Source organism: Galeopterus variegatus, unplaced genomic scaffold, assembly GCF_000696425.1.
Source record: "Galeopterus variegatus unplaced genomic scaffold, G_variegatus-3.0.2 Scaffold201, whole genome shotgun sequence".
Taxonomy (NCBI): Eukaryota; Metazoa; Chordata; class Mammalia; order Dermoptera; family Cynocephalidae; genus Galeopterus; species Galeopterus variegatus.
The window spans coordinates 372,165-385,677 of NW_007726312.1; the positions used below are offsets into that span (position 1 = coordinate 372,165).

At 55.8% G+C, this 13,513-nt stretch overlaps 2 protein-coding genes across 2 annotated transcripts; both read right to left on the minus strand.

The window, feature by feature from the left end:
* Positions 1-13: 13 nt before the first annotated feature.
* Positions 14-1,094, minus strand: OVCA2 (ovarian tumor suppressor candidate 2). Its single transcript, XM_008565665.1, has 2 exons — positions 903-1,094; positions 14-569 (listed from the first exon to the last, which is right to left on the minus strand). Exons 1-2 carry the CDS (start codon positions 1,084-1,086, stop codon positions 70-72), a joined length of 684 nt encoding a protein of 227 aa, XP_008563887.1. The 5' UTR covers positions 1,087-1,094; the 3' UTR covers positions 14-69.
* Positions 62-10,170, minus strand: DPH1 (diphthamide biosynthesis 1). The gene is made up of 13 exons (XM_008565661.1): positions 10,083-10,170; positions 8,190-8,342; positions 8,002-8,065; positions 6,250-6,371; positions 5,648-5,805; positions 5,393-5,514; positions 3,608-3,676; positions 3,048-3,204; positions 2,816-2,916; positions 1,991-2,069; positions 1,546-1,686; positions 1,258-1,366; positions 62-569 (listed from the first exon to the last, which is right to left on the minus strand). The coding sequence occupies exons 1-12, from the start codon at positions 10,141-10,143 to the stop codon at positions 1,277-1,279; spliced, it is 1,317 nt and encodes a 438-aa protein (XP_008563883.1). The 5' UTR covers positions 10,144-10,170; the 3' UTR covers positions 62-569; positions 1,258-1,276.
* Between the last annotated feature and the right edge of the window lie 3,343 nt (positions 10,171-13,513).

Consider the following 13,513-nt stretch of genomic DNA (forward strand, 5'->3'; position numbering starts at 1 on the left):
TGGGGGGGGAGGAGAAGCGGGGGGTGGGCTGCGGCATAGGTTACAGAGGCTGCCCCAACTGTTGAACTTTCACTCTGCAAACTGGTCCAAGAACTTGAGGTAGGCCTGGCGCTGGGGTGCAGCCGCTGGAATGAAGTGGCCACCAGAATGGGTGAGGGTGATGGCTCCAGGGAATCGGCTAGCCAGTTGCATACTCTCCTGAGAGGGGATGACGCGGTCTGTGTCCCCAAAAACATGGAGCGAAGGCAGTGACAAGGGGCTCTGCAGGATGGATTCCTTGAGTCCAAGGCCCCGGGGACAGAAACCAGATACCAGGATAATAAACCGCGGCAAGGGGAAGCGGGGATCGCCTTCCTGGCCCAGAGCACACACAAGGGCTGCTAGTGCAGCCCCTTGACTGAAACCAAGGAGCCCGTCAAAGGGCCCCAGCTTGTTCAGTGCCTGTGCCACCGTTTCCAGGGCTTCGTCCAGACCTCTGCACACTGTGGGCTCTTCCAGTGCGTTGAAAATGTTTGCGTCCTGGTCTGAAAACCACCAGCCTCGAGGCTGCTCCTCCAGAAGACAGGGCCCTACAGCGATATGGAGGAAGAGGATGGGATTAGGGCAAGAGCGAATCCGGGGGTGGGGGTAATGAGAAAGGGATGGAGGGTTTGGGAATGAAGAGAGAAAGAGAGGACTGAGGAGAGAAAGTCTGGGGGAAATGACGGGGAAACGAATGGGGCATGAACTGGACACCGAGAGACAGAAGCCTGGGAGGGGAAGGCAGGAGTCTGAGCGACAGGAGCTGTGTAGGAGGGCTGCGGGCAGAAGACAGGAGGGGGGGTATGCTGAGGGATCTCAAGGGGACGAGGCAAGACGGAGAAGACACTCTGGGTGCCTGCCCGGAGCAGGGCTCCTCTCACCGCCGTCCGGCCCGGCGCCCACGGGGCCCGTTGCGTCGGGAACCGCGTGCGGGCCGCCGAGGCACACGAGCTCCGCACGGCCCCGCAGGGCCTTCCTCAGCGCTCCAGTCTTCTCGCGGAAGCCCCGCTCGCTCTGCCGGAAGCCCGCCAGGCACAAGACCCGCAGCGGCTGCCGAGCGGCCATAACGCCGGGCAGCCCGCTACAGAAGCACCGGAAACGGACTTTCCCCGAGCGGAAGTAGAATGCAAGGGGCGGAATCAAATGCCAGCACCACCCTGAAGGCGGGCCTCGCCGCGAGCGGGCGTTCCCATGACAACAGGCAGGGGCGGCGGCAGCCAGAGCAGGGGCGGATACCTGGGACCCCCGGAGCGTGTCAAGGAGCGAGCGGTGCCACCTTCTCGTCTCTGCAGCTGCAGTCCTCGCAGTCCGCGACTGGAGAAGGGCGAGTGGACCCCTCCTGCACCTGAGCCCGCAGACTTTGGTCAGGGTCTCGCATCTACGACGTCCTCCACTGCGTTCCCGTGCATTTCCCGTCGCGGCCGCAGGGCGGCGGCCTCGGCTCATGCCGCCAGGCAGGAGGCCAGTGCCAAGGCCGTGCCCAGAGCTGCCTGCCGCTCATCCCTCCTTGAAACCCCCGCCTACCTTCCCCAGCGCCGGCCGCCCCGAGGCCTGGGGGGGCCGGTCCCGCCCGTGGTTCACCGTCCACGGTCCCAGGGAGCTGCCAGCGTAGAAGTCCATCGGGTAGGGCTGCTGCCAGGAAATGTCCCTCAGGGCCACGGCCGCCTAGGAGAGGAAAACCGGACAACATTTTTCTGCGCCTGGATTACTGAATTCAATCCTCACAACGGCATATGAAGGGCATATTATCCTCACACCACAGAAAGGAAATATGGGGCTCAGAGGGGTTAAGGGACTTGCTTAAGTCCACACAGCTAGAAAGTGGCTCAGCTGGGGGATTCAAGATAGTCTGAACCTGTGAACGTAACTAAGTGCTGTCTGCCTGCACCACTCCACGTTGGACCCCTCCCTTGACAGAAGGAGGGGGAAAGCCCACTCTCTCCCAGGGATGATCAAAATTTGGTGTTACCTCATAGGGTGTCAGCAGCGGCTTAGGGAAGGTTGTGCCCCAGTCAATGGAGAGGCGTGGACATGCCACCTGCACCCACCTGGGAAGGGAAGCCAGGTCAGACCCTAGGTGGGCCTCCTCCTCTCCTGGGCAGCATGCTGAAGAACATGACAGTGTCCCCAACATACCCAGTAATTAATAGTATTTATTAATCTTTTTTTTTTTTTCTCCTTTTTGTCTTTTTTTTCGTGTCTGGCAATGGATCACAACCCTCAGTGTCGCACCCGTACCGGACCGGGACTGGCAACGGGATCGCAACCCTCGGTGCCGCACCCACACATCGCTCAGCCAGTGAGCGGGAACCGGTCTGCATGTGGGATCCGAACCCTCGGCGGGAGCGCCACCATGCTCTCAAGTGGCGCACTGTAGCAGTGCGCCACCGGGCCGGCCCCAGTATTTATTAATCTTAAAGACTGTCACCAACTGCTGTATTGTTGCTTTGTTTCCTCCACTGACTGCGTTTTCTTGAGGGCAGCTCATTTGTGACAGTATCCCCAGAACCAGATTTTGTGCCTGGTATAGTACAAGTGCCAGCCACCCCTCAAACTCATCTCATACAGAACAACTATGAAGTTGCCATTGCCTCTGAGTCCCAAAGCCAGACCAAGCAGGCATGACCCACAGCCAAGAGTAGCCCTGCTAGGTAAGTGCTCTGTAAACATCACAATTTTGTGACCTTGGAAGCAATTCCCATTGCTGCCAACATTCAATATGTGCTGGCCAGGACCCAGCTTCTAAGCTTCTTTACCAGAGTCATAGCTAGGTTGGTAAGGTGGGGAAACTTACACATCTACCTCAGGAAGTAGGCTAAGCTTGCTGGGGAAGATCTCAGAGAGCAGCAGCCTCACGAAGGGAAGTTCCAAGGCTCGGAGTCGAGATTCCAGGTGCTATTGGGAGAGGGAGGCAGAGCTGGGTCACCATAATCAAGCAGCCAAAGCTAAATCCCTCGGTCTACTGATTTTCCCAGCTGGGTTTCCAGTCAGTCCCCTCCCACAGAGGCCATCCTTAGTCCTCTGACCTCCAGGATCTTTGGACTGCCCTGGCGGCCCAAAGTGCCCAGAATAAGGCCCCAGGATTTAGCTGAGGAGGCAGTGGCTATGGCTTCTTGGCGGGCAGCCTGCATGCGCTGATGGTCATAGTGCTCTCTGGACAGGACTTTGCTGTACGGGTCATACCTGGAAAAGAAGCTGACGGGGTCACTGTGACAGCCACTATCAGGACTCCCACTGTATACATGGTTCCCTGACTCAGCCCCTTGGCCTCCTGAACCTTTGGCCCCCATGCAGGTAATTAGGAACAGAGGCTACAACAGGGATTGTCACTGAGAAGATCAGTCCCACAGCAGGAGCAGACAAGAGTTGGGGAAGGTTTTAGGATCTTAGTGTGAATCCCAGGGGATGAGCAGGCAACAGCAGCCCTGGGCCTAATGCCCAGATCCAGGGCCCAAGTGCCTCAGACCCTTAGGGCTGGAGGCTGTTTAGTGGCCAGGGAATGAGGAGGTTTCAGCTGATTGAGGGCCTCGGTGGAAGGGAATCTCACTCCTTGTCAGCTGGTAGCCCAGCTCAGCCTGGCCCATACCGGTAAGCGGGGACATTGGGATTGGCAATCATGACTGACTCCAAATGGAAGCGGCCATCTCCAAGATACCTGCAGGGGGAGGAGAGGAGGCTGTGAGTGTGGTGTGGGGCAGCAGAAGAGGCCCTCTGTTGCTCAGAGGTCCAGAGAACTGAGTTCTCAGCCGGCTGTGCTGCTGACTCTGTGTAAACTAGGACGAGTCATCATTTCACCTCTCGGGGCCTTAGTCTTCTCATGTGTAAAATAAGGAGTTTGAATTGGATGACTGTCAGGTCCCTCTAGTTAAGTAATGCAGAATCTAAGAACTGCCCTGCCCCAGTGTTCTGGGGGAAGAGTGAAGGAACAGCCACGGACATGGTAAGGCCACCTGGGGCTCTAGAGATCCTAATTTGGAAGTTGAGGGACAGAGTCCCCCTTACCAAGCTCAATATAGATGTAGGAAGTAGTGTTCAAGGTGTCACCTATGCTGTAAATGAGGTTTCAGGGTATACACTGGCTACTCTCTGCCCAAACTAGCTCTTGGGTCCAGTTACTGAGTTATAACAACAGCTACTATTTTTGGACTTGTGCCTTCTGTGCAGCAGGCCTCAACTAAGTACCTGATGTGTATGAGTTCACTCAGTCCTATCAAATAATCTTCCAAGATACTTATAGTATCCCCATCTTACAAAAGATACAACTGAGGAGCCGGCCCGTGGCTCACTCGGGAGAGTGCGGTGCTGATAACACCAAGGCCATGGGTTCGGGTCCCTACATAGGGATGGCCGGTTGGCTCACTTGGGAGAGTGTGGTGCTGACATCACCAAATCAAGGGTTAAGATCCCCTTAAAAAAAAAAAGTTAAAAGTGGGTTCGGATCCCATATAGGGATGGCAGTTTAGCTCACTGGGTGAGCGTGGTGCTGACAACACCAAGTCAAGGGTTAAGATCCCCTTACCGGTCATCTTTAAAAAAAAAAAAAAAGATACAACTGAGGTTCAGGGATGCTAAGAAATTTGCCCAAAGTTACACAGCTATGAAGGACCTCAATTCTGATGAATTGCCAACACTCAGGGTGTCCCTCCCTCCAACAAACACCTTGAAGCCTCCGAGAGTAGGCATCTATGAGCTCAGAGTTATGCAGGCACAGGCACAGGGAGAATGTTACTTGGGGAGAAGGGCTGCTGGCATCCCACTTGGGCTGGGGGAGGCCCTGATGTAGGCCTGTCTAGAGGCAGGGTTGTCCTACGTGGGCAGGAAGTCCTGTGGGACCAGTATTCAAAGCCCAGAGGTGGGGCTGAGTTGGGGAGTGCCTCTCCCTCCCTCCCTGCTATTAGCTGGGAAGGCGTCCCTCCCCAGTCCCAGCCGGGGGAGCTGTCGACTCTGAGGCTGGCTGCATTCACACAACATTAAGCATTTCCATTACCTAAAATAATTAGGCAGCAGGAGACACGCTGCTCCTGCTTGTTAGCTGTCCGGATGCTAAATTAATGGGGCTGCAGCCTGGGCGTGCCCATCCATCTTTTCCAATTATATTCCCACCATTTCTAGCCCATCCTCATCGCCCCACCAGGCCCTCTGATTCCTGTCCCCATCCCTGGCATAACCTTCTGGATGGTGGACAGAGCACTGGAGAGAGAGACAGTAGTCCCTGAAGTCTAGTCCCTGTTTGGTCTCCACTTTATAGTGTGACGTTGGGCAAACAAGTAAGAAGCTTTAGCCTCAGTTTCCTTTCCTGTATGATGGAACCCAGGCTCCCTCTCAGCATGCATTTTTGTGTCTCTATTACTTGACCCCCTTTTGAACTTACACAACAGCCTCCACCTCTTTGGGAAGTCTTGGAGACGTGCAGCCCAGAATCTCCCCAGGTGACAGGGGTTTGCACTGTGGGACACTCACACGATACTCAGCTTTCAGCTCCTGGGCAGCTGCCTGTAGGGACAATGGGGAAAGAGAGCCAGGGTCAGAGGAACAGTCTGGAGCACCTGGCGTGGGCATCCAGGAAGAGCCTGGAGAGCGGCCGCTGTCGCCCCCACAGGATGCCGGGCCTCCTCATACCACTTACCTGCAAGGTTGACACAAACTGAATGGTGCTGACCAGGGCAAGGGCACTGGCTGGGGGAAAGGTGAAGCGGATAGAGTCCAGTAGGTGGGTAGTGTCTATCCGGATGTCCACAAAGACATACAGCACCCGGAAGTCTTGGGCTGAGGTGTCCATGGGAACTGGGAGGAGGAAAGAGTTTCAGGAGACTTTGTTTTGGAAGACAGGAGAGATAGAGGACCTTGGCCTGGCCTGGATCAAGGTCTCTAAGCAGCCAGAACGAGTGGCTTCAACCTGGGTGTAGAATGCATAGGGGAGGAGGGGGTCACAGATCCCCTAGAAGTTCCTTCTCAATCAGGCTCCTCTGTCACTCGCCAGGGGCCCAGCCCGCTCTACCACTAACAGCCTTTCAAACACCCGCATCTGGGACAGCAGCACAGTTTCCAAGGCAACGAAATTCAAAGGAAAGATCCACCTGCAGAGCAAGAAGGCTGGGAAGGCCATCCCAGAAACCAGAAGGGACCTTGTGCCTGTGAGCAGGACAAGAAGGCACTTCGATGGAGGTTGGTGTGCAGCCTAACTCCTTGCCAGCCCTACCAGGGCCCGGGTGTCCTGACCCACCATACCTAGGCAGCTGTGTCCATAGTGCACCAAGAAGTCAGCTCCCAGGGCTCTTGCAGTAAAATCATCCACACAGCAGGCCCCATAGGTCACATCACCCATCACCATCACTTCAGCCTCTGTGAACCTGTGGAGGTGGGGGTGGGGGACAATGTGACAGTGACACAAAGAGCGAGGTGGAAGAGAGAGCTAACGCTGTGGAGGAATCTCAGGGCCCAGCTCCTCTTTCCCTACCTCTACCAATTCCTTGGGTTGGCAGCTGCCACTTCTGCCTACAAAGAGTAGGAGGGGCACAGCTGCCACCTTCCTCAGCCCTGGCAGCAGCTTCTGGAATGTTGCTGCATGAGAATGGTCTCTGTAGCACCCCGATTCCTCTGCCCAGGCTGAGACTGCAAGAGGGACCCTCAACCATCAGCCTGCATACGTGGGGTCAAACACAGACCCCCAATGTCCTGTCTCATCCCACCCAGAGCAGTGAGCATGCACACACATGCAAAGGTACCCACTCCCGTGCCCTAGCATCGTGCTGTGGGTGGGCATGGATGTATGCACGCACAGCCTCCCTCTCGCCCAGACCCCCACTACCTCCCCACCTATAGGCAGGGCCCAAGGTCCACAGGATGGGGGGACCCTTACACAGCTCCCCCACAGCACATGGCACCAACCCACACACCTCATGCGTCAGGAAGAGTGGGCTCTGGCCAGCACATTGCCATGGGATCTGCTGCCAGGCCTGAATCACTGGGGGGGGAGGGGAGTGACAGGTGGGTGGGGAAGACCCTGCACCTCCTGAACATGCCACAGGAGTGGAGCAGGAGAACCAGCTCTTCCCCAAAAGAGACCACACCTGGGGTGTGGGGCCTGGCTCAGTGACTGGGGTCCCACCATTCTTCCCCTGGGGGTGTGGTGGGGGAAGCTGAGCTGCTACCAGTCAGCCCTCTCCTCCACCCCCTTCCTCAAATCAGGCTGTGCACAGAAGCAGATTATTCAGCTCCTTAGAATGCAGCCCAGGCATCTGAGTCAGCCAGAGCACTTAATTTTTTATAGATTAAAATGTATGCAAATTGGCCTGAGCCCCAGAGAGTATCCCCAAGGGGCAAGAGGGTGGGAGCAGGGAAATGAGTCTGTGGCAGTGGGATGGGGGAGCAGGGTCGGGGGAGAGCAGCAGCAGGGAAGTGGGAGGTTCCCAGCACGAGATGACCTCCCCTTTCTTCATTCCCCCTCCCTGTTCCTGTGCTGGTTCCAGAAGGCTGAGCGCTCACCTCCCCCCCTCCCCAAGGATGGCTCATTGTACTGAAGAATCTTAAAACGAGGGGAGGAAGGGGAACTGAATACCTTCTCCTAGGCACCTCTCTCCCCTGCCAAAACCATCCTTGCCCTACTCCCCCAAATGTGCTAGAGAAAAAGGTGTCTCCCAGCCAGACCCCTCACTGACCATTCAGCTCATTTCAGGGTCAGCTCTAAGAATTCTTAGGCTCCTCCCCAGTTCCTACCACTTACTCTGGGCCTAGCTTTGGAAATACTGGAATTAACTTCTTCCTCTCCCAGGTTTTTAGGGGAGGGGAGATTTATAGGACAAACACGGATCTCAGCAAGCTGAGAGTTTTGTTTGGGGGTGTTTCCCTTAGTGTGTGTGTGGTTGTGGGAGAAGGGGGAAGGTACAGGTCCAGAAAGAAAAAATGATGCCAACAGAAAGGGCTGTAATGGGCATGGGGAGGGTCTTGGTTCAGCTCCCTCCCCAGTGCCCCAAGCCTCACCTTTCCAAGATATCCACAATGGTGCAGGCGAAGAGAAGGAGGCCTTCAGGCATTTGCAAGGCCACTGCAAGACAGAGCAGAGACATGGGAGGCAGAGGGCTAGGAAGAGGCTGGGATGGGGATACTACCCTCTGTCTGGGCCAGGCAACCTCTCAACCCCAACCTCAGCTCAATGCTTGGGAGCTCACCCTTCTTGGCCTGGGCTTGTTGGATCCTCCAGATGGTCTTGGGGATCTCAAAGTTGTAGTTGGAAGGCAGAACCTGGATGGCTGCCTGCAGCTGGGGGTTGTTCAGGATCTCAGGGGGGATCTGATTGGCCAAGCGGCCCCGAGGGGCCCGACCTAGGGCAAATATAAGGCCTGAGTCCATGTCTGGTCTAGACAACTAAAAGACCCAGCTAAGCTGTTAATTCCACCAACTTTAAGGCCCAGATCCCAGTCATCAAGGGGGTTAGTCCAGCTTTCTTCCCCACTGAATTCATCCTGAAGGTAGAGAGACAACCCATTAAACCAGGAGGAAATCTGCATATTTAATGTCCATGTTGTGAGATTACTGGGAATCAAAGACCGGAGCCCATAAATGGGGTATGACTCACTCCTTACCTCAGGAGAGTAGAGGTGACACCAGGGGACTGAGGGGCAAAGGGAGTGTCTGAGTCCACACAACTGCTCCTTGATATAGAACAACTCTGTAGAAAACCCAAAAGCCTACCCAGCCCAACCAGTCCAGGAAAATGCCCCACTTCTTGACACACTGAGAACATCTTGAAGCTTCAAGGTCCTAGATATGAGATCTATAAGCAAAGTGTTATAAGCACAATCTAAAAGACTGCACCCCTTACTCCAAGTTCCACTGACTATGCTCACAATGGTTAATTCCCGCATTCCTCCCTCTCATTTAAAAGAGAAATAAACGTCATACATTGTTCCTCCTTACCTCCACCCCAGAAAGGATGGAAAGAACACACTGTAGTCAAGACTGTGGACATATAGATAAGGACAGAAAAGCGACCTTTCCCTTTAGGAGCTAGCAGTCTAGTGGGGGTAAAGACAAGTATACAAATAAGCACAACTGCTTGAATAAACGAGAAAACATTGTAGCCTTTACTCTGCACTTGTCCCACTCCCCACAATTCAGCTTAGTTCCCAGTTATCTCTTTAGGGGCCAAATAATTTGGGGATGCAAAAAGTCAAGAAATAAATGTATTCAGTGAATATTTACTGAACCTGTACTACATGCCAGAACTTCTGCTAGGGCCCCTCACAATGATAGGAGGGATCCTTGCAGACCTGAGCCTTCATCCACTAGGTGTTTGGGGTGGGTGGTGGTGGTACAGTGGAGAACTAGCCTGGCAGACTAGGGCCCTGAGACCAGATTCAAATGTCATCAATGCTACGGTTTGGGGTCAGCTGTTTCAAAGGCTTTGGACAACCAGCCCAGCCTCCCTGGGTCCCTGGCAGAACCTCCTTTGACAGGCCCAAGTCCCTAGTGGTCGTTGGGATGTGGAGCTGCTAGCTTTAGCAGCTCACTAAGTCTCCTGGGCCAGTAGACCCCTCCTTTATCACGTGGTTGTGATCTTCTGTTTACATCAGTATTCCCTGGTAGACTGTGAGATTCCCTAAGGGAGGGGCTGTATTTTAGTCCCTCCGCCTAGCGCAGTCCTGGCATTCAGCGGGCGCTCAGTTAACTCTGGTGAGTGAAACCATGTGCCTCTTCCCAGGAAGCATTCCCCGAGGACCCACTCGTGAAATGCCTGTGGCAAAAGACCCGGTCCCTTCCCTCCCTGTCGGGTCCGTCTCATCCGCCAAGCTTCAACCGGCCAAGGCAGGGGGGTAGTTTCCTACTTGAGGACTACAAGCTCCTTGGAGGGGCGGCTGCTCTCGATCGCGCTTTAAGCCTGCAAAAGGAAAGACCGGGCCCACTGGGCTCCGTTGACAGCGGTCCAGAGCAAGTAACAGCGGGGACTTCCAGATCTGGCCCAGAAAGGCGCCGTCGCTGTCAAAGGGGGCTGGTCCTGTCCTTGACTTGGGGGCCCCACCCAGAGATGTGAGGTCCGGAGGCCGCAGCGTTGCAGCACCCACCTCTGCTAGGGCCGGTTCGGCCGCTCTGCTCCGCCGCCTCGGACACAACCAGGGCCGCCATCACCCGCCTGCCCACGTGGGACCAAAAAGACAGCGCTGGAAGAGCGCCGAGAGCACAGACATTGCGATCGATCGCCGATTGGTCAGCGAGGGGCGGGGATTCTCGCTGGGCGGGGACCATCTCGGCCCAGAAGATCCGACTCTCAGGATCCCCTAGTGGTCGCCGACCACCATGGTTGTCCTCTCCCCAACCGTTCCCACTTCCTTTCTGATCTGGCCCGACCCTGGCACTCTGGGACCAGTGCTACCCCAGGCCGAGTCTTGTGAATGGGGACGCCTGCCAGGTCTTCCTTCAGCTTTCCTCCGTGTCTCCTCTCCTAGTAGCAGTGCTCAGCTGGAGGCGTGTTGGTGGGGCCACATTCCCTACCAGAGGACCCCACTGCTCGGGCAGGACAGAACTCTAGGCCTACCAGCCCAACTCCAAATTGAGACTCTTGGTGCAGATTTGCAGAGGGGCCCCCGGTTCCCTTGTCGCCTTTGGAATCTACGGTTTGGAAAGCCCACATGGGAGAAACTGTCGCTCAGGGGAAGGCCTGGTGGCTGAGGGTGCTTTCCTGGGAGGGTGGGGCAGCCTGAGGACTCCATTGCTTACTTAAACCTTCTGGATGCTGGCCAACCTTTGCCCTGCCTAGGCTGCCTCTCAGGCCCAGATAGCCTTTCTCCTGATCAGTGGCCAGAGCTCCTGGGACTCCAAAGCAGAGATGAGACAGCCTTGCCTTTGGAAGAGCAAAGTACCTGCAGGACTGGACCCCAGCAAAGTCTGTTGCAGAGCAATGGTCCCCCAGGGCTGTTTGCCCACCCAGCCCCTGGCACTACCCTCCTCTCTTTGTTGGTGCTATGAGCACAGTTGGTCCTTTAAGGAAGCTCTGTGGCCTCAGGCTCCCTTGCGGCCCTTACTGCTTGGAAACCCCTAATTAAGGTGCAGGGAGAAGTGAAAACAAGCAGCCAGGGACAGGCACTGCCTGGGAGGCTTCCCAGAGAGGAGGGATGGCTAGTTAGGCTGGGAGTGAGCAGCCAAGGAGAGGATCAGGAGGGGTCAATGCTCTGACCCTCTGGCCACGGGCACTCTTAGACAATTATAGCTTTGGCCAGGAATGGGCCAACATGTGTCCCAGGAACATCCTTCTCACCTTGATAAGAGTCTAGCCTGGAGTTTTCTATCCTTTCCAGCTTCTCTGGACCTCCAGGGTGCAGGATCTTAATTCTAGGAGCCCACCGTGAGCAGCTTTAGGCCTGGTTGCAAGCTGCGAATTCCAATGGAGAAAGACTGGCTGCACCAGAGCAGTGGCTTCTCCCTAGCAGGCTCGCCATCCCTTAGGACCTCAGAGGTGGGGCCTGTTGATGAGGAAGGCCCCATCCTCTCATAACATTGCCCCATGGCTTCTGTGGTGAATGAGCTGCACTGGCCTCCATTAGGAAACCAAGTGATGCCTAGGAGAACTGGGTGTCAGGAACAGATGTGAGAATGCTCCCCACGACCCTGCAGTGCAGGACATTGGGGGCTGCCATTCAGCTTGGGTAGAGGACACCTCTATCTGTCCGCGGGGGTCTCCCTGCCTGTTACTCAGCAGTCTGAGTAATTACTGCCTGACAAGAAGGCGGGCACAGTGCACCCCCACATTACACCACAACACCCGCCTACAGTCACCCCCACCCCATGGCTGGACTCCAAGACAGCACCCAGCCCTCCTGAGGCCTGAAATAACTCTGCTTCTCACACTCATGCCCAGCCCAAGCCAACTTTGCCTAAGATGCTGGATGTTTGTGGGGCAGGGGGTCATGGGAGGTGGCTTGGGGAGATGGAAGGAGGATGAGCATACCACACTTTACCACTGATCTGCTGTGTAACATCGAGCAAGTTGTTCAACCTCTCTGGGCCTCGGTTTACTTACAGAGGGTCTCTGCAGCTCTTAGTGTCATAAAGTTCAGCTCTGGTATCTGCCTGGCAGGGTTTAGGAAGGGTGTGGGGTCAGCACAGTCGTGCAGCTGGTGGAGTGGAGGTTCAGAGATGGGACGCCTCACCTTCCCTTCCCACCCCAAGAGGGACCAATTTTATTAATCTTCAGAACAAGGTTACTTCTCACTTCAAGTGTTTGCACATTCTCTCCTTCCTGGAATGTCCTTTCCCCTTCTCAGCCCTATGAACTCAGCCCTCAAGACCTAAGTGCAAGGGCACCTCTTCTGTGAATGTTTCCTGATTTATCCTTCACTCCCTTTCAGAGCTAGCAGAACCCCCTCACATTACTTCTGTCACATTCTAAGATGGTTTCTGGGTCTTTTTTTCTCTCACTACGCCATAAGCTTCTGGAAGTTCAAGCTCAGCCTGGAGCCTCAGTGTCATTGAATGCGTGTATGAGTGACTGAATGATACTGGCCTTCTTTTTGGCCTTCCTGTCACGCCAAGTTATCCTCCAAGGAGGACTTCAATTAGATCTCTGCTTAGATGTCACCTCATGTCAGCACCAGAACAATACCCTTCTTGCTTTTCTTCCAAGCACCATCTCATATGGACTTTCTCCATTTGGCCGCTATCAGAATGGAAACTCCACGAGGACAGGGATCTTGTCTTTGTCACTGGTTTAATTTCAGGGAATAGTAGTGACCCACACACGGTAAACTCTCAGCAAATGTGTATGGAATGAGTGACCTGGACCACTCTTTTCCCTCAGAATCTCTCTTATCCCAGGCCAGTAGGGGGTGCTGGCCTCCACCCAGGATCTTGCCTGGCCCAAACCCTCTCTACACTCAGCCCAACGTTCCCCTGCAGGACCCACTTTCTAAGCGGTACCTCCTCCGTTTCCCGCGAATCCCCGGGAGGGGTCTGTGTGGACCGCGGGAGGTCAGAGGCCCCCCCAGGCGGAGAGAGCCCACTTGTGTCCCGCAATGGTCTTTCCCTTTCTGTGGGATTTGCAACTGGGCCTCTCCGAATGCTCGCTGCCCCTTACCTCCCCCCAAAAGCACAGTGTCCTGGGACGCAGGATGCGGGGCGGCTGGGTTCGCCTGAGCTGTTGTGGGCGGAAAAGAGCCGTCGAGCCTCCGAGGAGGAAGGGGCGCTGGCCAGGGAGGAGATGGGGCAGGGGTACGGACTTGTGATCCGGACTCTGGGCGGCGGTCCTCCCGTCCCAGCCGGTCGGCAGGACGCGCCCTTCCAGCAGCCTCTCCCTATGACCTCCATCCGCGAAGGGCGAGCGGGCGGGGACTGGGCTGCGGGCGCGGGCTCCGGGAAGCCCGCGGGGCCGGGCAAGGGAGTGCGAGTGGCCAGACGACCGGTCCGGGGGCTGGGGCAGGTACTTGGACAGATGCTGGCCGAGGATCGTCCCCGGGGGCGGGCGCAGCGAAAACACCTTGGGAGGCGGCGCCGCGCGGTGGAG